The sequence below is a fragment of the Choloepus didactylus genome, chromosome 4 (assembly GCF_015220235.1).
Source record: "Choloepus didactylus isolate mChoDid1 chromosome 4, mChoDid1.pri, whole genome shotgun sequence".
Classification (NCBI taxonomy): domain Eukaryota; kingdom Metazoa; phylum Chordata; class Mammalia; order Pilosa; family Megalonychidae; genus Choloepus; species Choloepus didactylus.
This window is the reverse complement of record NC_051310.1, coordinates 28,719,458-28,746,612: the sequence shown is the minus strand read 5'-3', so window position 1 is coordinate 28,746,612 and position 27,155 is coordinate 28,719,458. Positions and strand designations below refer to the sequence as shown.

The window sequence follows — 27,155 nt, the reverse complement described above, 5'->3', positions numbered from 1 at the left end:
GGTGTCCCAGAAGGGGAAGAAAAGGGTAAAGGTCTAGGAAGAGTATTCAAAGAAATTGTTGGGGAAAACTTCCCAAATCTTCTAAACAACATAAATACACAAATCATAAATGCTCAGCGAACTCCAAATAGAATAAATCCAAAAAAACCCACTCCGAGACATATACTGATCACACTGTCAAACATAGAAGAGAAGGAGCAAGTTCTGAAAGCAGCAAGAGAAAAGCAATTCAACACATACAAAGGAAACAGCATAAGACTAAGTAGTGACTACTCAGCAGCCACCATGGAGGCAAGAAGGCAGTGGCACGATATATTTAAAATTCTGAGTGAGAGGAATTTCCAGCCAAGAATACTTTATCCAGCAAAGCTCTCCTTCAAATTTGAGGGAGAGCTTAAATTTTTCACAGACAAACAAATGCTGAGAGAATTTGCTAACAAGAGACCTGCCCTACTGGAGATACTAAAGGGAGCCCTACAGACAGAGAAACAAAGACAGGACAGAGAGACTTGGAGAAAGGTTCAGTACTAAAGAGATTCGGTATGGGTACAATAAAGGATATTAATAGAGAGAGGGAAAAATATGGCAAACATAATCCAAAGGATAAGATGGCCGATTCAAGAAATGCCTTCACGGTTTTAACGTTGAATGTAAATGGATTAAACTCCCCAATTAAAAGATATAGATTCGCAGAATGGATCAAAAAAAATGAACCATCAATATGTTGCATACAAGAGACTCATCTTAGACACAGGGACACAAAGAAACTGAAAGTGAAAGGATGGAAAAAAATATTTCATGCAAGCTACAGCCAAAAGAAAGCAGGTGTAGCAATATTAATCTCAGATAAAATAGACTTCAAATGCAGGGATGTTTTGAGAGACAAAGAAGGCCACTACATACTAATAAAAGGGGCAATTCAGCAAGAAGAAATAACAATCGTAAATGTATATGCACCCAATCAAGGTGCCACAAAATACATGAGAGAAACATTGGCAAAACTAAAGGAAGCAATTGATGTTTCCACAATAATTGTGGGAGACTTCAACACATCACTCTCTCCTATAGATAGATCAACCAGACAGAAGACCAATAAGGAAATTGAAAACCTAAACAATCTGATAAATGAATTAGATTTAACAGACATATACAGGACATTACATCCCAAATCACCAGGATACACATACTTTTCTAGTGCTCACGGAACTTTCTCCAGAATAGATCATATGCTGGGACATAAAACAAGCCTCAATAAATTTAAAAAGATTGAAATTATTCAAAGCACATTCTCTGACCACAATGGAATACAATTAGAAGTCAATAACCATCAGAGACTTAGAAAATTCACAAATACCTGGAGGTTAAACAACACACTCCTAAACAATCAGTGGGTTAAAGAAGAAATAGCAAGAGAAATTGCTAAATATATAGAGACGAATGAAAATGAGAACACAACATACCAAAACCTATGGGATGCAGCAAAAGCAGTGCTCAGGGGGAAATTTATAGCACTAAACGCATATATTAAAAAGGAAGAAAGAGCCAAAATCAAAGAACTAATGGATCAACTGAAGAAGCTAGAAAATGAACAGCAAACCAATCCTAAACCAAGTACAAGAAAAGAAATAACAAGGATTAAAGCAGAAATAAATGACATAGAGAACAAAAAAACAATAGAAAGGATAAATATCACCAAAAGTTGGTTCTTTGAGAAGATCAACAAGATTGACAAGCCCCTAGCTAGACTGACAAAATCAAAAAGAGAGAAGACCCATATAAACAAAATAATGAATGAAAAAGGTGACATAACTGCAGATCCTGAAGAAATTAAAAAAATTATAAGAGGATATTATGAACAACTGTATGGCAACAAACTGGATAATGTAGAAGAAATGGACAATTTCCTGGAAACATATGAACAACCTAGACTGACCAGAGAAGAAATAGAAGACCTCAACCAACCCATCACAAGCAAAGAGATCCAATCAGTCATCAAAAATCTTCCCACAAATAAATGCCCAGGGCCAGATGGCTTCACAGGGGAATTCTACCAAACTTTCCAGAAAGAACTGACACCAATCTTAATCAAACTCTTTCAAAACATTGAAAAAAATGGAACACTACCTAACTCATTTTATGAAGCTAACATCAATCTAATACCAAAACCAGGCAAAGATGCTACAAAAAAGGAAAACTACCGGCCAATCTCCCTAATGAATATAGATGCAAAAATCCTCAACAAAATACTTGCAAATCGAATCCAAAGACACATTAAAAAAATCATACACCATGACCAAGTGGGGTTCATTCCAGGCATGCAAGGATGGTTCAACATAAGAAAAACAATCAATGTATTACAACACATTAAAAACTCGAAAGGGAAAAATCAATTGAGCATCTCAATAGATGCTGAAAAAGCATTTGACAAAATCCAACATCCCTTTTTGATAAAAACACTTCAAAAGGTAGGAATTGAAGGAAACTTCCTCAACATGATAAAGAGCATATATGAAAAACCCACAGCCAGCATAGTACTCAATGGTTAGAGACTGAAAGCCTTCCCTCTAAGATCAGGAACAAGACAAGGATGCCCGCTGTCACCACTGTTATTCAACATTGTGCTGGAAGTGCTAGCCAGGGCAATCCGGCAAGACAAAGAAATAAAAGGCATCCAAATTGGAAAAGAAGAAGTAAAACTGTCATTGTTTGCAGATGATATGATCTTATATCTAGAAAACCCTGAGAAATCAACGATACACCTACTAGAGCTAATAAACAAATTTAGCAAAGTAGCGGGATTCAAGATTAATGCACATAAGTCAGTAATGTTTCTATATGCTAGAAATGAACAAACTGAAGAGACACTCAAGAAAAAGATACCATTTTCAATAGCAACTAAAAAAATCAAGTACCTAGGAATAAACTTAACCAAAGATGTAAAAGACCTATACAAAGAAAACTACATAACTCTACTAAAAGAAATAGAAGGGGACCTTAAAAGATGGAAAAATATTCCATGTTCATGGATAGGAAGGCTAAATGTCATTAAGATGTCAATTCTACCCAAACTCATCTACAGATTCAATGCAATCCCAATCAAAATTCCAACAACCTACTTTGCAGACTTGGAAAAGCTAGTTATCAAATTTATTTGGAAAGGGAAGATGCCTCGAATTGCTAAAGTCACTCTAAAAAAGAAAAACGAAGTGGGAGGACTTACACTCCCTGACTTTGAAGCTTATTATAAAGCCACAGTTGCCAAAACAGCATGGTACTGGCACAAAGATAGACATATAGATCAATGGAATCGAATTGAGAATTCAGAGATAGACCCTCAGATCTATGGCCGACTGATCTTTGATAAGGCCCCCAAAGTCACCGAACTGAGCCATAATGGTCTTTTCAACAAATGGGGCTGGGAGAGTTGGATATCCATATCCAAAAGAATGAAAGAGGACCCCTACCTCACCCCCTACACAAAAATTAACTCAAAATGGACCAAAGATCTCAATATAAAAGAAAGTACCATAAAACTCCTAGAAGATAATGTAGGAAAACATCTTCAAGACCTTGTATTAGGAGGCCACTTCCTAGACTTTACACCCAAAGCACAAGCAACAAAAGAGAAAATAGATAAATGGGAACTCCTCAAGCTTAGAAGTTTCTGCACCTCAAAGGAATTTCTCAAAAAGGTAAAGAGGCAGCCAACTCAATGGGAAAAAATTTTTGGAAACCATGTATCTGACAAAAGACTGATATCTTGCATATACAAAGAAATCCTACAACTCAATGACAATAGTACAGACAGCCCAATTATAAAATGGGCAAAAGATATGAAAAGACAGTTCTCTGAAGAGGAAATACAAATGGCCAAGAAACACATGAAAAAAAAAAAAAATGTTCAGCTTCACTAGCTATTAGAGAGATGCAAATTAAGACCACAATGAGATACCATCTAACACCGGTTAGAATGGCTGCCATTAAACAAACAGGAAACTACAAATGCTGGAGGGGATGTGGAGAAATTGGAACTCTTATTCATTGTTGGTGGGACTGTATAATGGTTCAGCCACTCTGGAAGTCAGTCTGGCAGTTCCTTAGAAAACTAGATATAGAGCTACCATTCGATCCAGCGATTGCACTTCTCGGTATATACCCGGAAGATCGGAAAGCAGTGACACGAACAGATATCTGCACGCCAATGTTCATAGCAGCATTATTCACAATTGCCAAGAGATGGAAACAACCCAAATGTCCTTCAACAGATGAGTGGATAAATAAAATGTGGTATATACACACGATGGAATACTACGCGGCAGTAAGAAGGAACGATCTGGTGAAACATATGACAACATGGATGAACCTTGAAGACATAATGCTGAGCGAAATAAGCCAGGCACAAAAAGAGAAATATTATATGCTACCACTAATGTGAACTTTGAAAAATGTAAAACAAATGGTTTATAATGTAGAATGTAGGGGAACTAGCAGTAGAGAGCAATTAAGGAAGGGGGAACAATAATCCAAGAAGAACAGATAAGCTATTTAATGTTCTGGGGATGCCCAGAAATGACTATGGTCTGTTAATTTCTGATGGATGTAGTAGGAACAAGTTCACTGAAATGTTGCTATATTATGTAACTTTCTTGGGGTAAAGTAGGAACATGTTGGAAGTTAAGCAGTTATGTTAGGTTAGTTGTCTTTTTCTTACTCCCTTGCTATGGTCTCTTTGAAATGTTCTTTTCTTGTATGTTTGTTTTCTTTTTAACTTTTTTTTTCATACAGTTGATTTGAAAAAAGAAGGGAAAGTTAAAAAAAAAAAAAAAAAAGAAAAAAGACAAACAAGGAAAAAAAAAAAAAAAGATGTAGTGCCCCCTTGAGGAGCCTGTGGAGAATGCAGGGGTATTCGCCTACCCCACCTCCATGGTTGCTAACATGACCACAGACATAGGGGACTGGTGGTTTGATGGGTTGAGCCCTCTACCATAAGTTTTACCCTTGGGAAGACGGTTACTGCAAAGGAGAGGCTAGGCCTCCCTGTATTTGTGCCTAAGAGTCTCCTCCTGAATGCCTCTTTGTTGATCAGATGTGGCCCTCTCTCTCTGGCTAAGCCAACTTGAAAGGTGAAATCACTGCCCTCCCCCCTACGTGGGATCAGACACCCAGGGAAGTGAATCTCCCTGGCAACGTGGAATATGACTCCCGGGGAGGAATGTAGACCCGGCATCATGGGATGGAGAACATCTTCTTGACCAAAAGGGGGATGTGAAAGGAAATGAAATAAGCTTCAGTGGCAGAGAGATTCCAAAACGAGCCGAGAGATCACTCTGGTGGGCACTCTTACGCACACTTTAGACAACCTTTTTTAGGTTCTAAAGAATTGGGGTAGCTGGTGGTGGATACCTGAAACTATTAAACTACAACCCAGAACCCATGAATCTCAAAGACAGTTGTATAAAAATGTAGCTTATGAGGGGTGACAGTGGGATTGGGAATGCCATAAGGACCAAACTCCACTTTGTCTAGTTTATGGATGGATGTGTAGAAAAATAGGGGAAGCAAACAAACAGACAAAGGTACCTAGTGTTCTTTTTTACTTCAATTGCTCTTTTTCACTCTAATTATTATTCTTGTTATTTTTGTGTGTGTGCTAATGAAGGTGTCAGGGATTGATTTAGGTGATGAATGTACAACTATGTAATGGTACTGTAAACAATCGAAAGTACAATTTGTTTTGTATGACTGCGTGGTATGTGAATATATCTCAATAAAATGATGATTAAAAAAAAAAAAAAACCTAAATAAAAAAAAAAAAAAATTGAAGGAGAGTTTTGCTGGATAAAGTATTCTTGGTTGGAAATTTTTCTCTCTCAGAATTTTAAGTATGTCATGCCACTGCCTTCTCGCCTCCATGGTGGCCACTGAGTAGTCACTACTTAGTCTTGTGCTGTTTCCTTTGTATGTGGTGAATTGCGTTTCTCTTGCTGCCTTCAGAACTTGCTCCTTCTCTTCAGTATTTGACAGTCTGATCAGAATATGTCTTGGAGTGGGTTTATTTGGATTTATTCTATTTGGAGTTTGCTGGGCATTTATGCTTTGTGTATTTATATTGTATAGAAGGTTTGGGAAGTTTTCCCCAAAAATTTCTTTGAATACTCCTTCTAGACCTTTACCCTTCTCTTCCCCTTCTGGGACACCAATGAGTCTTAAATTTGAACGTTTTATTTTATCTATCGTATCCCTGAGATCCATTTCGATTTTTTTGATTTTTTTTCTCCATTTTTTCTTTTGTTCTTTCATTTTCTGTTCTGTGGTCCTCTAGGACACTGAGTCATTGTTCAGCTTCCTCTAATCTTGTATTATGAGTATCCAGAGTCTTTTTAATTTGGCCAACAGTTTCTTTTATTTCCATAAGATCTTCTATTTTTTTATTTACTCTTACAATTTCTTCTTTATGTTCTTCTAGGGTCTTCTTTATATCCTTTATATCCTGTGCCATGCTCTTCTTCATGTCCTTTATATCCTGTGCCATGCTCTCATACTTTGATTGTAGTCCTTTGATTAATTGCACCAAATACTGTGTCTCTTCTGATATTTTGATTTGGGTGTTTGGGATTGGGTTCTCCATATCGTCTGGTTTTATCATATGCATTAAGATTTTCTGTTGTTTTTGGCCTCTTGGCATTTGCTTTGCTTGATAGGGTTCGCTTTGCTTGATAGGGTTCGCTTTGCTTGATAGGGTCCGCCCTGTATGTGAGGCGTGTGTCTGGGGCGTGTGTGGGGCGTGTGTCTGGGTGGTCTGGATGGTTAGGGAGGCAGGGCAGCTTTAATAATCAAACCTCCCAGGTGTTCCCAGAGATTCAAGGCTGTTGCAAGAGTCTAAGCCTTCATTTCAGTTTTGCCCCAGATTTTCTCTGCCGCTGAGCCACAAGTCCTCGGCATTGACGTAGCGACCCTGGGATTCCCGAGTGGGCCCCCCTTCTCAGCTGTGAACTTCCAGGACCTCTGCTGAGGGAAGGCTGTGCTACATCACAAGTGCACGCCATCCCTCAAGGGAAGCCCCGGGCCACCAGGCCGTGCAGGGGCGCTCCCAGCTTGATACAAAGATGGCTGAATGGGGAGTCTCAACTCCCCCCTTTTCGCACAGCTCTGCCTTCCCAGCTCCAGGACAACTAGCTGTGTATGCACCCAAGGCCGCTGTCCATGGCCGATATTGTGGCATGTGCGCGGTGCTGTGGGATATACTCCCCGTCACACTGGGTTTCCTGGTGCGGCTCTGGGCTGTGGGTACGGCCCTGGGCAGGAGTGTCTCCAGCCCACCGGGGGGCCGGCTACAAGCAGCGTGGTTTCTTTCTCCTTTTGGCTCTCCCCTCTGCCCCCCTGGCCCTGAAGGAATCAGCAGCAGTCTATCCTCCACATGAGACACCAAGAGGTTGGCACAGCCCACTCCTGCCATGCTTCACTGCGCAGTTCTCACCGTCATAACTGCAGCCACTTCTTGGTTTGTTTTTTTTTTTAAAAAGAACTAGTCCGTCTCCAAACGCCAGCCCCCAGTTTCCCCACACCACAGTGCGGCCGCGGGACTTTCAGCTGGCTTACTTACTCATTTCAGAATGCAGACTCCCGGCTTCACCAAGTGCACAGTCCCTGTCATTTTAGCAGACTTTGTCCAACTGGTGCATTGCTGAAACTGGTGTTCTGGGTCACTTTCTGGTTTTTATCTAGTATTTTTCACAGAGGTGTTTTTTTGCCCTGTCTTACCTAGCTGCCATCTTAGGTTCTCCCCGGAATATTCCTGATGGAGTAAAGGAGTAGACTAGTATTTTACTAAGCTATGAAATGCTCTGAAAATCACATGCAAATATACACACAGTTTTGGTTTTGTAAAGCTGACAAAATGCAATATAGCAGAAATGGACTAGCTTTTACAATGGGGATTTATTAACTTACAATCTACAGTACTTAGGCTGTGAAAAGGTTGAACTCAAGGCATCAACAGTACAAAACTTGGACTCTGAAGACAGGCTGCTGGCATTGGGACACCTCTGACATGGGAAGACACATCGCCAGCATCTGCAGGTCCTTCGGGTTTCATTGCTTTCAACTTCTGGTTCCAATGGTTTCCTCCCTGAGCTTGTGTGAGTCCTCTCCTCACTTCGCCAGGGCTTTTCTCTATGAGTTTCTCTTAATTTCATCTCTTAGTTCTGGATGTGTTTTTTCCACTTATAAAGGACTCCAGCAACAGGATCAAGACTCACCCTGAATGAGATGGGTCACATCTTAATTGAAAAAACCTAATCAAAAGACCCCATCCACAATAGGTCTGCACCCACAGGAATGAATTAAAAGAACATGGCCTTTTCTGAGGTACATAACAGCTTCAAATTATCATACATGCAGCATTTATCTTATGTTTTTCATTTTAAATAATTTAATTGAAGATGGAAATATAACATTTTTCCACTAGGAAAAAGCAAATCAGCAATTCCCAGGATGAAATCATCAAGAGTTAGAAATGTTATCTACAATTTAATGTAAATTTTGAAATTACAAAAAGAGATCTTGACTTAGGCTTATAGCCTTAATAACTCTTTCCTAACCCCATCACCCACCATGCCTACCCCTAGCTCCACTAAATTTAAAGTTAGGTTATTATCAAGCTTCTAATCAAAAGAATTTTATAAAATCCTAAGGCAAACATAGCCTAATGTTAAACAAACACCTTGTTATTTGTACAATGGTTCAACAAGGCAAGGCTGATGGTTAGAGGTAAGTTTTGAATTTGATTAGCAAAAACTCAACAGTTCTAGAACAATGATTCAAAATTAAAAAGAGATATATGAAAAGAATATTACTGCACAACTAATATAAAGCACTCATCTTTCCTAAAGAAGAGATCTCTACTGAGATACCGAAACAAAGTCGTGGTGTGTGACATGATATATGATATATATGTGATATATGAGGTCTAAAGTCTAGTTAAGGTTCATACCAAGTTTTAGAAAATCTGACATTCACGTAACTCATCATTAGTTAAGATTCAAAAAAATGAAGTGATTCTAAAGCAAGCATGGTGCACTTTTTCCCAGACCAGGGAAAAAGGAACAGAAAACAGTGAACAATTCCTTAAAATCTTAAAACAAGGAAAAGAGAGTTGCTTTACTTGATCAATTTCCAATGATTAATAGTTTGTTTTTCATTAAATTTTAAAAGATAAAGCTCCAAGAACCTAAGGAGCTCATTAAATCACTAAAAAGAAGCAAGTTTAGCCAAAATTACAGATTTCCTCCCTGTAATGTGACATTACCTAGAAATCTCTGACATCCTGGAATTTTTAGTGAATACTCCTAATCCCTTAACATGTTTTAAATGCCACAATTTTCATTAGCATTGAACTGTTCAATTTAGGGAGGCAAAGTTCATAGTGGCTATGCCGGTTTAGATGTATTATGTCCCTCAAAATGCTATTATCTTTGATGCAATCTTGTGGGGGCCGATATATTAATGTTGATTGGATTGGAATTCTTTGACCGAGTGTTTCTATGGAGATGTGACTCAATCAACTGTGAGTGAAACGTTTGACTGGATAATTTCAGTGGAGGTGTTACCCTGCCCATTCAGGGTGGGTGTTAATTGAATCACTGAAATCATATAAAGGAGTTCACAGACAGAAGAACTCAGAGCAGCTGTGAGTGACATTTTGGAGAGCAACTGAGAGTGACATTTTGAAGAGGAGCTGTAGCCTAGAGGGGAACGTGGGAGAAAGCCATTTTGAAACCAGAACTTGGAGCAGACACCAGCCACGTGCCTTCTCAGCTAACAGAGGTTTTCCAGACACCACTGGCCATCCTCCAGTGAAGTTACCCAATTGTTGATGAGTTACCTTGGACACTTTATGGCCTTAAAACTGTAACTGTGCAACCAAATAAACCTCCTTTTATAAAAGCCAGTCCATTTCTGGTGTTTTGCATTCCAGCAGCATCAGCAAACCAGAACGGTGGCTGAAAGTCCAGGCACTGGGATCAGAGAGAAATGAAATCCAGAACTTACCTATGGATTCAATTTCTCACCCTTACCAGAAATAAAATACATCAATTACTATTACCTTACAGCTTAGGTATTTTCAAAAGTATTTTTTTTTATCTAAAAAAGAAAGCAAAGTGTTTTTTCTTCTTAAACATGACCTTTCCATAACAGTTTAAACCACTTAACTTGGGAGTAGGAAAATGCCTCAGTCTATATTAATCCTTCCCAATTTCCACTGCACTGTTTAATCCAAAACCACCTTTTAAAAGCATAAAGATCACCACTTATATTAAAGTGACAAAATATGAAATTAAACATTTCTTATCAGCTATGATCCTCTACTATTATCAGAGATGGAATTCCAAATCACAGCTCAAGCTTTTAGTCAAATTGCAATCACAGTAGAAATACTTGGGTTCTGGTTTCTCAAGAAAAGGGGAGGGAAACAATTTTCCTCTCCCTCTTTCTTTATAATTTTGTACATTCTGCAAAGAGAGAAGAAAATAAGTATGGAAAATTTCTCTAATTTTCTCTGGCAAAAAAAGAACAATTGTCTCTTCAGTACTAGTCTTATGCTCACCAGATGCAATTTTCTCTGAGCACAAAATTTTTTTAAAAAAGGCTACCCACATACTGTGTCTAATTATTCAACAAAGTGTCCTCTTCAAAGTAATTATCAACTAACAAGGGTATGCCTCCTTTTGTGAAACGGAGAAAAATGGAATTTTAGAAAACAAAAGCAGATTTTTCTATCAGATTACATTATAATTTCAGGACTGTAATTTTTCTTCCTAATTTTCAATTGGCAGTATCTCCTAATACTTAAAAATAAAATTTCTCTGTCAAGTGACAAAAGTTAATGATCTGTCATAATACATAAGAGCATTTATACAATGATTTTTAGAGCAAAGCATTTCATAAAAAGAAAAAAAATCTTCCATTTTGTTTTTAATGTTTTGGTTTTCTTGTATAGATCTAAGAAATGTTTAAAGAAAATATCACATAATTTTTTCTAAAATGAGTATTATGAAATACACCAATATAATAAAAATCCATGAGTCCATACTGTAGTGAATTGAATTGTGTACCCCAGTTTGGTCATATTCTTGGTCTTGGCCCACATTCTGGTGGGTGTACATCCATTGTAAATAATATCTCTTCATGCTGTCACTTCAGGTAAAATGTGGTCCAGGCGAATCAGATTAAGCTTTAATCCAGATTACTGAAGCCCTTTGTAAGCAGAGTGAAAGTCAGACAGGGAGAGAAACCATAGTGAGCAGCCAGAAGCTGGAAGTTCAACAAAACTCAGAAAAGAAAGAAGAAGACACTGCCATGTATATGGCCATGTGACAGAAAAGCCAAGGAACCCCAAAGATTGCCAGCCAGTCGGAAGCAAGCCTCTGAAAACATGAGCCAATAAATTCCTGTTGTTAGCAACCAGGAAACTAAAACATATATTGAGATAGAAGGATGGATGGATGGATGGATGGATGCATGAATAGATAGACAGATGAATAAATGGAAGAAAAGAGAAAGCTCATCCTTACACTAAGATTCCAACTAATAAACATAGAGGAATGATGGAATTAGAAAAGTCACTATTTAGCATTACTTACAGTAATAATTGTTTCAGATGAGAATTAATAATAGATGCTAATATCAGTGGGTAGGATGTATGATGAAAAATAGAGTATTTTCAAGTATCAAAGAGTCTTCCCATAAGATACTTATTAATTAAAAGGAAAAAAACAGTAACTTTACAGTAGAGAAACCTGACAGGTACTATTTTCACCAAGCATTCAAAGTTTTCTTAAGTAATGGGAAAACTCAACATCAGATGCGTTCCAATATGATGCTCTGGGATGGCTGTAATATAAGTTCTCTGGGTTCCTGCCAAAAGTCCATAACCTAAATCCTGTCATCAGGACTTGACAAACCCAAAATGAAGAACGTTTAAAAAAATAACTGACCAGTACGCTTCAAAATTGTCAAGATCATGAATGACAAGGAAAGACTGAGGAACTATTCCAGATTAAAGAAGACTAAAGAGAAACAACTAAATGTAACATGTGATCCTGTATGGTATCCAGGACCAAAAAAAAGATGTCAGTGGTAAAATCTGAACAGTCTTTACCTATGATGCAAGATAGGTCATATTATTGCATCAATATTAATTCCTTCATTTTGATAACTGTAGTAATGAATGAATGAAGGAAATCTACAGCAATTTCAAATTCCTTCATCAGCATGAAGGTTCTCATACTGAAAAAATTTCAATGCAAAAATCAAGTGAAAAAATATTACAGAAGAGAACGTACATGTTCTTAGGAAATATACACCAAATTATTTAGAAGTAAAAGTATTCCGAGGCATCATGTCTACAACTTTCTCACAAAATGTTTCAGAAAAAATTACATATATATGGATATATAGAGAAAAAATGGTAAGCATATATGGTAAAATGTGAATGCTGGGGGAATCAAGGTGAATAGTATACAGAATTTCTTTGCTCTAAGTTTTCAATTTTTTCAAAAGTCTGAAATTTTTATATAAAAACTTTTTAAAAAGAACAGTTAAACCAACAAATAATGCTGGAGAAGATATTTGTAGAAAATATTTAATGAAATGAAGCATGAAATATCCTTTATTAAATCTCAATGTAATGAATGAAGGAAATCTATAGCAATTTCAAATTCCTTCATCAGCATGAAGGTTCTCATACTGAAAAAATTTCAATGCAAAAATCAAGTGAAAAAATATAGTTAGTGTATGCACCAGAATTACCAGACTGGGAATAAATCGCTAACAAGAATTCTTTACCACACAATTCAATCATGAATTCAGAATATGGCCTAATTACTTATTATTGAAAAATAATTAAAATTAAAATGTAGGATTGTGAAGTGATACGGCAATGTTGAATGCAGAATATAACAACTAGTAGGAAAAAATATTAAACTTCTTCCCAAATAGAGTAGTACATGCAAATGCATGTGAAGTAAAAGCTGCTGCTGACATTTCTATGTGGCCCAGTTTCTATATTTTATTCAAAATTAAAATGAAATTATAATTACTGGCATGATTCAGAAAATAACACTGAATGTTAACTGAAAGGTGTACAATACAAGATGTGCTATATCTATTATATACCGTTAATATGTGCATAGCAGTGATTAATAGAATATATATAAATAAATAGATAACTCAAGACAAAAAAAAAAAAAAAAAAGGATAGTTAAAAGGAACCATCCTCCATTTTGTTTTGATAATTATCTGGTCTAAGGTTCAGCAAACTTTTCTGTAAAAGACCAGCCAATCAATACACTTTAGGCTTTGAGGGCCTAAATTTTTTTCACAACTTGTGTCACCGTGTCACAAAAGTAGCCAAAGACATTATGTAAATAAATGGGTGTGTTTTTGTGTCAACAACACTACTTACAAAAATAGGCTGTGGGCCAGATTTGGCCCATGGGCCATAGTGTGCTCCCACCTGATCAAGTCTGTGTCAAGGAAAATTAAAGTAATACTTTCAGTTAATATTTTTTTACCAGATCCCCAACACTATGCTAAGTGCTTTATTAGCATTAACTCATTTATCCTCACACCAATCTGATGAGGTAGATACTCTTATCCCCATTTTCCAGATAAGGGCTTAGTCAAGAAACTTGTCCAAGTTTATACAGCAGCAAGCAGTAGGCTCTGGGTTGGAAGGCAGATAGATCTGATCCCATACACTGAATTATAATCAACATGGTATACTTTTTCTCATATGTTTTGAATTATATTGTAACATACAACAAACTATAACTATTTTTAGCAATGACTAAATAATCAAATTCAAGATTTATATTCTGAGAAGGTATTTTTCACAAACCTCCTGTAGCTGCAAGGACATAAGTCCCAGTTGATCCTGACGTTTTTCCACTAGCTCTCTTTCTGTGCGCATCTCTTTTTCTATTTCATGAAGTCGCCGCTCTACCCGAGCTGAAACCTAAATACGAAAAAAAAAAAAAATAGTGATTTTATAAAGTTGTTAAACAAAAAGAGACTAAACTGAGGAGATGTTTTATGTCAGATTTGGTACTGTCTAAAGCATTTAAGATTGGCTTTTTTGCAGAGTTGTTTTCAATGACACTGCTATAAAACAAATGACAAAAAAAAATTTAATAGAATGTTACAAAAGAAAGAGAATTCGTCTCCAAATAATACAAACCTGGATCCCAGTAACAACCTCACATTTTTCAAACTATGATAAAATATGTCAATAGGTCAGAGTTAAAAATAATACACTATAACAGAGTGCCCTCTGGTGAGTTAGAAGGAAAATACCGATTTTGCCAACAACTGCATGTATTACCCAATTCATGATAAACTGTCAATCTATTGAATTATTTTTCATTTTAATTATCCACAAGCATGACTTGCAAGGAAAGTTTTGATGTTTATGCACAGTGAATAATTAATGGGGGTTTTCATTAGCCTGTCAATTTTTTCCACTGTGATTTGCTAAAAATAAACCAGCTGTAAAAGATCAAAAACTAAAGTCAAATGGAAAAATGTTTAATAGGGAGTCACTAACATAAATATGAAAGAATTTTTGTCTCTGATGTAAGATTTTCCTTACTAAAAGTTGTGCAGATTTAAACACATTCTACATGTATAATTATATAGCCTTCTAAATAAAATGCACATTATTTGAGAATGCATACATATGGTACAAGATACAGCACATAGAATACATTTTGTATTCATTTAGAGAAGCAATAAATATAGCCCTATAATGGAATACACCAATTCCATCTTTGATGTAGAGTCAAGAAAAGTCCTAGACAAAAGGGATATTTATTGGGGTGAAAGAAATTTCTAAAACCAAACTTTGGTAATGATTACACAACTCAAAATTTACTAAAACTCACTGAATTGCACATTTAAAGCCGATGAATTTTATGGTAAATTATAGTTTGATAAAGTTTTTGTGTATTTCTTTTAAGAAAAGGCACTGATAAATATAAGTTTAACTAGTCAATAAATGCTGAACAAAAGTATTCTATTAAAAATTTAGTTGTTTATATTCACTAAGACTAATAAGTCTTGGGATCCAATTCTAGTACTTAGAAACAACTGAAAAGTGCTAACTACAATATTCACAAGCTCCTAATTTATCCTAATCATCAATCTTAACGTATTAATAATCAATTTATGACTACATCTGAAATACAGCACCTGCTGTAATAGAAAACAAAATACTGAATACTGAAAAACAAAGATTGTTAATTTATTCAGTGTTTTATGAAATGAAAGTATCTTTATTTTTCACTCTGAATATAAAAAGTAAAGCAACACTTATCAAAAAAATAAATACAGGATAATAAAAAGTAAAAAAAAAAATCAGTTAATATCATTTTGTGGTATACTTCCAGAATTTTTTTCTATGCATATGTGCATGACTAAGGAAACACATATGCATTTCATTTCCTTTTCTTTTTTAACAAAAATTGGATATTATATACAGTGTTTGTAACTTTTTGTAGTTCACATACTATGGACAATTTTCCATGACAAGAAATAGATCTGAATCATCATTCTTAACAAATAATAGTTCTCCATAATTGATTAACGTAATTCCCTAGTGATAGAAAACTGGGATAGTTATTTTTTACTATTACATGTTTTGAAAAACACTCCTGTATAAAATCATCTTTGTGAACTCAGAATAAAATTGTTAAAGTGGAATTGTTGAATCAAAATGGATAAGTCGCTTTTAAAAAATAAAATATGTACTTAGATGCAACAATTTTGGAATTTTATCCAAATCTCTTTTTTCCAAAAAGAAGACTGAGGAGAGGAATTAAGTTATTGATCAGAGCCCATACAGCTAATTAGTGAGAAAAATGGGCCTGACTCAGGTCTCCATTTACAGCAGTATCTTATAGTTTCTGGGCACACTTTCATACATTCTTTCATAAAGTATGTATGGATCATTACTTTGTGCCAGTTACTGTACAAGAAGGGATTAGGAATATGGCAATAAACATGCTGTATCCATGGACCCTGTCTTCAAAGAGCTTACTATCTATCAAAATCTGACATGGAAATAATAATTAAAATTTCTGTAATTAGATTCAATGTGTTAAATGACTTCTATATTTCAGGAAAGAAGACCGTACCTATAAGCGTCCTATCAAATTAAAGCAATACAAAAGTTATACAACGTCACTTCTGTGACTAGTTTACAAAAAACTGACTTCCACCTTGCTAGCTTACTGACTGTCTCTTGTCATCATGCTTGCTTGCTCTGACAAAGCAAGCTGCCATGTCATAACCACGAAGCAAGGAAATGAAAGTGGCCTCTGGCCAAAGTTGATGAGGATTTGGTGCCTCATTCCAATAGCCCATGAGGAACTGAAACCCACCAACAATAATGTAAGTGAACTAAGAAGCAGATCCATCCAAACCCTGACATGGAGATACAGAGCCGGAGGACCAAAGCTGTACCCAGATTCCTGTCCCATAGAAACTGACAGGTAATAAATTTGTTTTAAGTCAGTAAATGTGGGAAAATTTGCTATACAGTAATAGATAATTAATGCAATGATTTTATCTATTTTCCAGAAAATCCTAACCCAGGAAATAAAGAAGAAAAAAATTGTTCCCCACTTCATCCACAGTTTACATCTATTCCACAGACAGCAAAATAGCAAAATAACAAGAACAAAAATCAAAATGGTTTTAAACTTAGAATTTAATGAAAGGGAGTTAAACAAAAGCAAAAGCATTCTGTTTACGGGCTTGTATTTTGGCTTTTCAAGAAGTTGATTCCTCAGCTCTTTAATAACACCTGCTGGTTCAAAACCTATTTAAATAAGTGTTTATTATATATCCTGCTGTTGTAACCTATGTAATAACTGCGGTAATCCTAAACGCAGTGTTGACAGAATTCTGAGGGTTCTATTAACAAGCCAGCCCTTCCAGAAATAGCTGGATCCATTTTTCACATTTTTAATTTCAATAGTGACCATCTTATAGAAAACTAAAATTAGACTTTTTCCTCCATAAATAATCAAACAATATGTACTCATATCACATTCAACTAGGTGAAATCTAGACAACTAATGAAGTGAAATTTCCCCTGTGGTTTGAAGCCCATGTAATATTGTTTACTACCACAAGTAAGTGTTAATAAAAAAGTATTTCCATAACATCATGTATACATACTAACTATTCCCTTCCAGTGGGCAATTTTAAAAAAAAATGATTCACAAAGAAATAACAAATAAGATCTTGGCATGTGTGATAGTAACCAATACTTTATAAACTTTCAAAGAAAAAGGTGTTTCATAAACTTTCAAGATATATTTTAGTTGCTCAGAAGAAAGCATGATAAACAATTATAGCCTCAGAATAATACACAATAAATTGATTAACAGTGGTTACCAGTGGAATGTAAAACTGGTGGGAAAGAAATGGAGTTGTCCATTTTGACTTTATATATTTGAACAATATTCAAAAGTTTTCCACAGAGAATATGCATCACTTTGTTAATTTTATTTTAAACTTAAATCTGGAGAGGGGGAAACAGCTGCAGTCTCTGAGAAGATTAACACTCAAATAACAAAACTGCATCTTCTCTGACAGCATGATATCATGAATTCACAAATACAACACAATATGTCAAACAGTTATAAAATGTAAATGTTGACTTCAATTGGAATAAGTGAGTCATAAAATCTATATTAAGCCTTTGTACAAATTGGAAGCAAACACCATGTGGCCTTCAGAAAACCTTCTAAAATTCAACAATATTTTTGCAACAATAAGTTTTGTATTAAATGATTGTTTTCTTAATCAGGAGTATATACACCAATGTTAGGTTTGTGACGTCCTCTGTGCAATTATGAGACAACCTTAAATTGAAGGAAAATTGTAATTATAGAAAGCACAAAATAAGCTATAGCATTACAACCTGATATGAGGAACTGACACATGCACAATTCAATGGAAGATTCAACTAGGGTGTACACAATTTTCTGAGTTTAAACATTATAAAAAGCTTTGTACTGATGAGCTAGGCACACCAAACAGTTGGGCAAAATAAGGAGATGTAAACATCAGTGAGCTGAGCACCACTGAGGTGTGACATCCAGTTGTGTAATCATGTCACAGCTTTTTCTGCTATAAGGTATTTCTTGATGCATGACAATGGTGATATAAAAGAGCTTAGGCTTTCTTTATATTTAGCCAACTGTTAACTTTTAGCTCACTGGTTATACTTTAGGCCCATAGTAAAACTCTAGAACATAGGTAGATAATACTCATTAATTTTATTTGCCATGGTAAAGAAATAAAATGAAATATCAACTCTTGTTACATGGTGAAAGGTGAAACTTAACAAATGTAATGTGCACTATGCAACCTAGTATTTTCAAACCTAAACCTCAAACCATCCCAACTTTCTAAATTTCAACAAACAGCCTGGAAATACAACTGGATGTAGCCATGATTCGCTCAGGTCTATGTGAACCTCAGCAGAACATTGAGGATATTTGAATTTCAATCAAACCCTTGTTACAAGCATACTCACAAGCTTCAAGCAAAAGAAGCCTCATACAATAGCTGATAAACTTAATAAGATCTTGTGCATCTTAGACTAGAAAACATAGCAATTGAACTTTATATATAAAAGAAGTTTGGGAAATTTTCACTTCCAAAAATGGCAGACTACATAATTTAGACAAATTCTTCCATAGAAAACAACAAGAAAAGTCAGGAAGACCATTTTAAACGAAAAAAAAAAAAACCTGTTTTAAGGAATTGGAGGCCTAAAAAGCAGTAAGGGAATATGAGGCCAAGATGTAAGAGAATCAGGAAACTCAAGAGAGGTCAGTGCAACTTTTGAGAACATTTTTCCCCTGTAGCATTATTAGCCCATTCCAGAAAAGGAAGCTGATACACTGAGAAGATGAATAGACCTTTTATTAAAAATTAGTGGGGCTAAAGGGAAAAACTGGAGTTGAGAGCCTGCCAAGAAAAGGTTCTCTGGTATACCCCCAGCCTGTGGGCTAGAATCATGAAGGACTACCGACTAGTAGTAAGGATGAAACAGAACCAAATGAGACATGGCAGGCACTGAAAATTAACTTGAAAACATCACAAGGCAATCCATGATTGCTATTTTTCCTAGTCTCTAACCAGAAGCAAATATGCATCCTTAAATATATAATATCATCCTAGGCCTCAAATTATCTATACAATTTTTTCTTTGCAGATAATGAAATCGATTTTCTAGCACTCAATAAATAGCTAGACAATCAAAATTAAGAGTAGGCAAAAATGATGTGATCAAAAATGAAGATAAGAGACAATATACAATACAAACATCCCTAAAGGAGATCTAGCAACTGGAGTTACTAGACAGAGACACACAGATTAATAATCTGGGGGAAATGAACATAAGAAAGAAAGAGGAAAGAGTAAAAAGTTCAGTATATCAAAACTGGAGACAAAAAAGACACAGGGGGTGAGACAAAAGTAATCTTTGAAAAATAATGACACTATAAACATCAAGCAATAAATCAAAAGGAAACAATAACTGGGCTCACAGTAAAACTGTAGAAAATCAAAGTGTAAGAGAAAATCTCAAAAGCAGCTAGAGAAACATATATAATCTCTTCAAAGAATAACAACAAAATTAACAATTGACTTCTAAAGAGAAACAATGGAGGTCAGAAATGATGAAATTATATCTTAAAAGTACAGAAAGGAAAAAACTGTCTACCTAGAATTCTACATCCAGTGAAAATCTACTTCAATAAAGAATGTGAAATATAGACATTTTCAGATAAATACAGGCAAAGGACCCACTGTAAAGGAAATTCACAGTAATCATGTTGGGAAAATTGAATATCCACATGCAGAAGAATGAAGTTAGAACCCGATCTAATGCCATATACCAAAATCAACTCAAAATGGATCAAGGTCCTAAATATAAGAGATAAAACCATAAAACTCTTAAAAGATAAAATAGGAGCAAATACTCATGACCTGGAATTCTGCAATGGATTATTAGATAGGACACCAAAAGCAAGGAAACAACAGATAAATTTGACTTCATCAAAACTAAAAAAAAAAAATTTGCATCTCAGGAAATTACGATGAAAATGAAAAGACAACCTACAGAATGGGAGAAAATAATTTCAAACCACATATCAAATAAAGGTTTAATATCTAGAATAAATAAAGAACTGCTACAACTCAACAAAACAACCCAATCAAAAAAATTAGGCAATCAACCCAATCAAAAACAATAGGCAAAAGACTTAGACACTTCTCCAAAGAAGATACACACGGCCAACAAATACATAAAACATGCTCAACATCATTAGTCATTAGAGAAATGTAAATCAGAATCACAATGAAATACCACTTCATACACAGAAGAATGGCTATTATTAAAAAAAAGAGAGAGAGAGAGAGAAAAGAAAATAACAAGTGTTGGAGAAGATATGGAGGAAATGGAGAAATAGGAATGCTTGTTCATTATTGGTGAGAATGTATAATAGTATAGTCACTGTGAGAAAAGTTACATATAGAATTACCATTTGACCGGGCAGTCCCACTTCTAGTTATATACCCAAAGAGTGAAAACAGGGTCACAAACAGACACTTGTACATCAATGTTTAGAACCAGAAGCTAGAAATAACCCCAAAGTCCATCAACAAATGAATGGATAAACAAAATGTGGTACATAAACACAATGGAACATTATTCAATCATAAGAAAAAAATGAAATTTATAAGACATGTTGCAACATAGAAGAACCTTGAAAACATTATGCTTAATGAAACAAACAAGACAAATAAGGAAAAAAATTGTACGGCATCACTTACAACAGATGACTAGAAATAGCAAATTCACATAGATAGAAAGCAGATTAGATGTTACTGAGAGAAGGCATGATGGGGGGAGTGTTTCTCTGAAAAACCTTTCATGAAGTAAATAAATGCAATCTACAATAAAAAATTTAAAAAAAAATAAAAAGGAAAACTAACAAACCCAAAAGAAACAAGGAAAACAAAAAAAAGGAAACATTACAGGCAGGACAAAAAAAAGCAAATAGTAAAATGGTTCACGTCTATAACTATACTGTATAATTAGATTATATGTAATATAGTAAATCCTCTGAATAAAAAACAAAAAAATTGTCATACTAAGTTTTTAAAATATTAAATGATACCTTATAAAATAGCATAAGAAATATCAAATTAAAATAAATATTACAAAAGACCTGTAAGATATTCTGAGTAAGACTATAAAACATTGTTGGGAGAGAGACCCTAACATGGGAGCTAGGTGAGACAGGGCAAAAAAACACCTCCATGAAAAATACTAGATAAAAACCAGAAAGTGACCCAGAACACCAGTTTCAGTGATGCACCACCTGGACAAGATCTGCTAAAACCACACGGACCATGCACTTGGTGAAACCAGGAAGCTGCATTCTGAAACAAGTGAATACGCCGGCTGAAAGCCCTGCAGCCATGCTGCAGTGTGGGGAAACCAGGGGTTGGCATTTGGAAATGGACTAGTTCTTTTTAAAAAAAAAAAAAAAGAACAGGAGCGGCTGCACTTACAATGGTGAGAAACGCGCAATAAAGCACGGCAGGAGTGGGCTGTGCCAACCTCTCGGTGTCTGGCGTGGAGGATAGACCCTTGCTGATTCCCTCAGGGCCGGGGGGCAGAGGGGAGAGCCAAATGAGAAAGAAACCACACTGCTTGCAGCCAGCTCCCCGGCAGGCTGGAGACACTCCTGCCCAAGGCCAGACCCACAGCCCAGAGCCATGCCAGGAAACCCAGTGTGATGAGGAGTGTATCCCATGGCACCATGCACACGCCACAATATTGGCCGTGGACAGTGGCCTTGGGTGCATACACAGCTAGTTGTCCCGGAGCTGGGAAGGCAGAGCTGTGTGAAAAGGGGGGGAGGGGTTGAGACGCCCCATTCAGCCATCTTTGCATCAGTCTGGGAGCACCTATGCACGGCCCGGCGGCCTGGGGCTTCCCTTGAGGGACTGTGTGCACTTGTGACATAGCACAGCCTTCCCTCAGCAGAGGTCCTGGAAGATCACAGCTGAGAAGGGGGCCCACTCAGAAAACCCAGGGACACTACATCAATGCCAGTGGTTTGTGGATCAGCAGCAGAGAAAATCTCGGACAAAACTGAAATGAAGGCTTAGACTCTTGCAACAGCCTTGAATCTCCGGGAACACCTGGGAGGTTTGATTATTAAAGCTGCCCTGACTCTCTAACCACCCAGACAAACACCCCACAAGTTGTATTTTTTACAACTTGAAAGAACCCTATCAAGCAAAGCAAATGCCACGAGGCCAAAAACAACAGAAAATCTTAAAGCATATGATAAAACCAGACGATATGGAGAACCCAATCCAAACACCCAAATCAAAGGATCAGAAGAGACACAGTACTTGGCACAATTAATCAAAGGACTACAATCAAAGAACCAGAGCATGGCACAGGATATAAAGGACATGAAGAAGAACACGGCACAGGATATAAAGGACATAAAGAAGACCCTAGAAGAGCATAAAGAAGAAATTGCAAGAGTAAATAAAAAAACAGAAGATCTTATGGAAATAAAAGAAACGGTTGGCCAAATTAAAAAGACTCTGGATACTCATAATACAAGATTGGAAGAAGCTGAACAACTCAGTGTCCTAGAGGACCACAGAACAGAAAATGAAAGAACAAAAGAAAGAATGGGGAAAAAAATCAAAAAAATCAAAATGGATCTCAGGGATACGACAGATAAAATAAAACATCCAAATTTAAGACTCATTGATGTCCCAGAAGGGGAAGAGAAGGGTAAAGGTCTAGAAAGAGTATTCAAAGAAATTGTTGGGGAAAACTTCCCAAACCTTCTACACAATATAAATACGCAAAGCATAAATGCCCAGTGAACTCCAAATAGAATAAATCTAAATAAACCCACTCCAAGACATATTCTGATCAGACTGTCAAATACTGAAGAGAAGGAGCAAGTTCTGAAGGCAGCAAGAGAAAAGGAAGTCACCACATACAAAGGAAACAATGTAAGACTAAGCAGTGACTGCTCAGTGGCCACCATGGAGGGGAGAAGGCAGTGGCATGACATATTTAAAATTCTGAGAGAGAAAAATTTCCAACCAAGAATACTTTATCCAGCAAAACTCTCCCTCAAATTTGAGGGAGAGCTTAAATTTTTCATAGACAAACAAATGCGGAGAGATTTTGCTAATAAAAGATCTGCGCTACTTCAGATACTAAAGGGAGCCCTACTGACAGAGAAACAAAGAAAGGAGAGAGAGATATAGAGAATTTTAACAGACATATATAGAACCTTACATCCCAAATCACCAGGACACACATTTTTCTCTAGTGATCTTTCTCCAGAATAGACCATGTGCTGGGACATAAAACAAGACTCAATAAATTAAAAAAAAAACAATTGAATATACTCAAAGCACATTCTCTGACCACAATGGAATACAAATAGAAGTCAATAATTTTTTATTTGTAACTCCACTATTTACTTCCTACATGATATAAAATACACAAACTTTAATGACAAATCAGTGGTTTTGGACTCAATGTAAAATATGTAATTTTTGACAAGAACTACGTAAAGGTGGGAGAATGGAGGAGTATAAGAACATAGTTTATGTGTCCTATTGAAGTTAAGTTGGTATCAAAGAAAAACAAGATTGTTATGGACTTAACAGGTTAAATTTAAGCCCCACAATAAACACAAAGAAATTATCAGAGAATATGACCATAGAGATGAAAAGTCGAGTATGGGTTATGAGAAATGGGGGAAGGGGCAATGGGGAGTTAAGAAATGAATGTAGCATTGCTGTTTGAGGTGAAGAGAAATTTCTAGTAATGAAAGGTGGGAAGATGATAGCATTACAACATTCTAAATGTGATTAATCACACTAATGGAATGCTAGGGAGGGGCTGGAATGGGAAGATTTAGGCTGTATATATGTTTCACAATTGAAAAAAAAAAAAAAGACAGTCTAAATAAATGACAATTGAATTCCAAGGATGATCCTGGATGGGATCTGAGGATGGAGGACAGGAGGCTTAAAGGGACACAGTTGAGACATAAGGAAAAGAAAAAAAAAAGGAAATATAGAATGTAAGCTTTGTATCAATGTTGGATTTCTTGAACTTCTTAGCTGCGCTTAATGGGATTGCATAAAAGAATGTTCATGTTCATGGAAATTGTATATGTGAATTATAGTGTTTGTTCAAGGATGTGTGCAGCTTGCTCTCATATGTTCAGAAGACAGAGCAATAGATGATGGATGATAGGGAGGAAGGGAAGGAGGGAGGGAGGGAAAGAAAGAAACGGTGTGAGAGGATGTTAAAGTTGGTGGATCGGGGTATTGGGGGAGGGGGTCAGGGTATGCTGGAGTTCTGTGTATGGGGTTTGTATTGTTGTTGCAACTGGTCCTATAACTTTGAATTTATTTCAAAATAAAATTTTAAAAAAAAGTTGTTGGAAGGATATACCACGTTCATAAATTGAAAGACTCAATACTGAAGATTTCATTTCTCTCCAACTTAACTTATAGAAACAATATGATCCATTTGTGAGCCCAGCATGTTATTGAACAAACGCATATGTTGATTCTACAATTAATATGGAAACGCAAACAGCAAAGAATAAATAAGACAAACTAGAATCATAAAGTAAAAGGACTTATTCTGCCACATCACAATTTGTTATAGTGCAACAGTAATTAACAAAATGTAGCATTAGCATTGGGAAAGGCAAATAGAACACTGGATCAAACAAAGTATCCAGAGACAGATACCAGCATATGGGAACATATGATTTGTGACAAAGATAGTATTGTAGAGCAGTAGGGAAAGGATAGTCTTTTTAATAAGCATAACTGGATCAACTGGATATCCACATAAAATGTATGGCCCCTACTTCACACCACAAAATCAATTCAAAGTGGATTTTAGATCTAAATGTGACAGGTAAAACAATAAACTTCTAGAAGATGACATGAGAAGATATCTTCATGATCTTAGGATAGGAACAATTTTCTTAAAAAGGTTAAAAAAAAAAGGCATTAATCACAAAGAAAAAAATGGGAAATTGAACTAGATTAAAATTCAACAAAAGACAGCATTAAGAGAGTTTTAAAGAAATTAGTTCCAAAAGCACAGGTGAAGGGGCTTCCCTATGACCAGGTGCTTATTCATATTTTTGAAATAGGCAGTTTCACAGCAACAAGAGCACTAACTGAGCTGACTATTGATTATGATCCAAGTAGAGCATATCATCTCTTAGCATACCAATGAATTCAAACTCCAAAGTGGACTGAACATATCTATGTAAAGAAGTATAAACACAATGAACAAATGGAGAAAAATTATCATCTATTATTAGGACACTTCCAGAATGAATAAAATGTTAAGAAAAAAATAATCTGCAAACTTTTTTTTCCTTGAAAAAACAAAAGGTATTGTGGGAAATGAAAGCATAGTCATTGTTCTTGAAGTTGACTAATTTGCAACAGTTTCGTGACAACTTCTCTTGATAATTCTCTCCTAAGAAAACCTGGTGATGCAAAGAAATGAACACTATCCACTGTATTTTTTACCTGAAATCCATCAAGGATTGTGACTTGATAAAAACAGATCACTGAATAATAGTGAATGACCTGAGTTTGAGAAAATAAAACTTGAAAAATAGGGGTATTTTCAACTGGCCCACATCAAAAAAAAAAAAAAAAAGTCAAGACAACAAGGAGAGTCTAGTCACAACTGTAATTACACACTTGTGTGACTGTGTGAGATGACCTGATAATACATATTGGGGAGTGATACAGAACATTACAAGAAGCATTTATTTCTCAAGTTCATTTAATAAAAGCTAGAGTAGAAGAAATCAATGAACAAATAAAATTTATATGTTCCAAATATTCATAACACTATAAAAAGTAAAGAAAGAGATAATTCTCTATAATATACTATTGCTGTGATATTTCAAACTTAAATACCTAAAAGCTATTTCACAGATTCAGGTATATATTTTTACACACAAGTGGCAACCACCACCCCAAAGGTTAAAATCTACTAAACTTCACTGTTTCGTAAACTTCACTGATTATGAGCAGCCCAATCACCCTACCTGCCATCTATATAGCAAATAAAACTTTTTATAAATGAAGAGTTCTCACCACTTCTGGTCTCTGGGCTTCATTAAGTTTTTCATTTAATTCTTCCAAAGCCCTTTTTGTTTCAGCATCTGAACTAGAAAAAGAAAAATAATTCAAATGTGGACATGTAGGAAAATATAGACAATTAATGAAATTTACAACATAATAAATATGTCATGATATAATACTCTACTGAATAAATTCTCTACTTCAGCAAATATCAGAAACATGTGGAAGGCTTGTTAAAGACTTGCTAAAAATGCACTGGATGACAAGCTAATCAAGAAGATGGAGGGAGAAGCTTCAGGGCTTCATCTCCCCAACAGAAGCTTTGGAAAACCAACAAGAACTGATAGAAACTTCTTTCTCAAAGCTCCAGAAAACAGTAACAAGGTGAGTACCGAATTAAGAAAAAGACAACTTGAAAGTGGTAAGATCTTGTGCAGTGCCCCATCTTGTCCCTCTCCCATTCCCTCACTGTGTCAGCATGGAGCCAGCAAAGTAACCCTCATGCCTATACTGGGATCATGTATGTATGGGCCAATCTGTCTGGTGACAGCCTGAAATACTAAACCTGGACACCTGTCACAGGCTCCCCATCCCAGAACTTGCCCTGCAGGTAGAAAGCAGCTCACTATAGAACAGTCAAATCACAGTTGCCTGCAGCAAAGATTTGCTGGCTACGGGGCATACAGTGCAATTCCCATGAGGAAATGCTGCTTTCTATAGAAGAAGGGACATTCGGATCCATGTAAATTGTGGAATTCCTATGGCCACACACATATGCCCAGGACAAAACACATGTACAAAGAGGACACTACACTTTTGCCATGAGCTATTCTCAAAACTCATCGTATAGCTAAACTCTGAAGGAAAGCACTCTCAACCAATCT

The 27,155-nt window shown here is 36.0% G+C and overlaps 1 protein-coding gene across 5 annotated transcripts in view; it reads right to left on the bottom strand.

Moving 5' to 3' along the window:
- CEP128 (centrosomal protein 128) overlaps nucleotides 1-27,155 on the bottom strand; it is a 632,097-nt gene that overhangs the window by 517,257 nt on the left and 87,685 nt on the right. For 4 of the 5 annotated variants that reach the window (XM_037832153.1, XM_037832154.1, XM_037832157.1 and 1 more), the window contains 2 exons: nucleotides 26,284-26,356; nucleotides 13,901-14,017 (listed from right to left, as the gene is read on the bottom strand). In XM_037832153.1, coding sequence (XP_037688081.1) covers nucleotides 13,901-14,017; nucleotides 26,284-26,356 — 190 coding nt within the window. The remainder of the gene's footprint in view (nucleotides 1-13,900; nucleotides 14,018-26,283; nucleotides 26,357-27,155) is intronic. The other variant, XM_037832156.1, reaches the window with a different exon arrangement.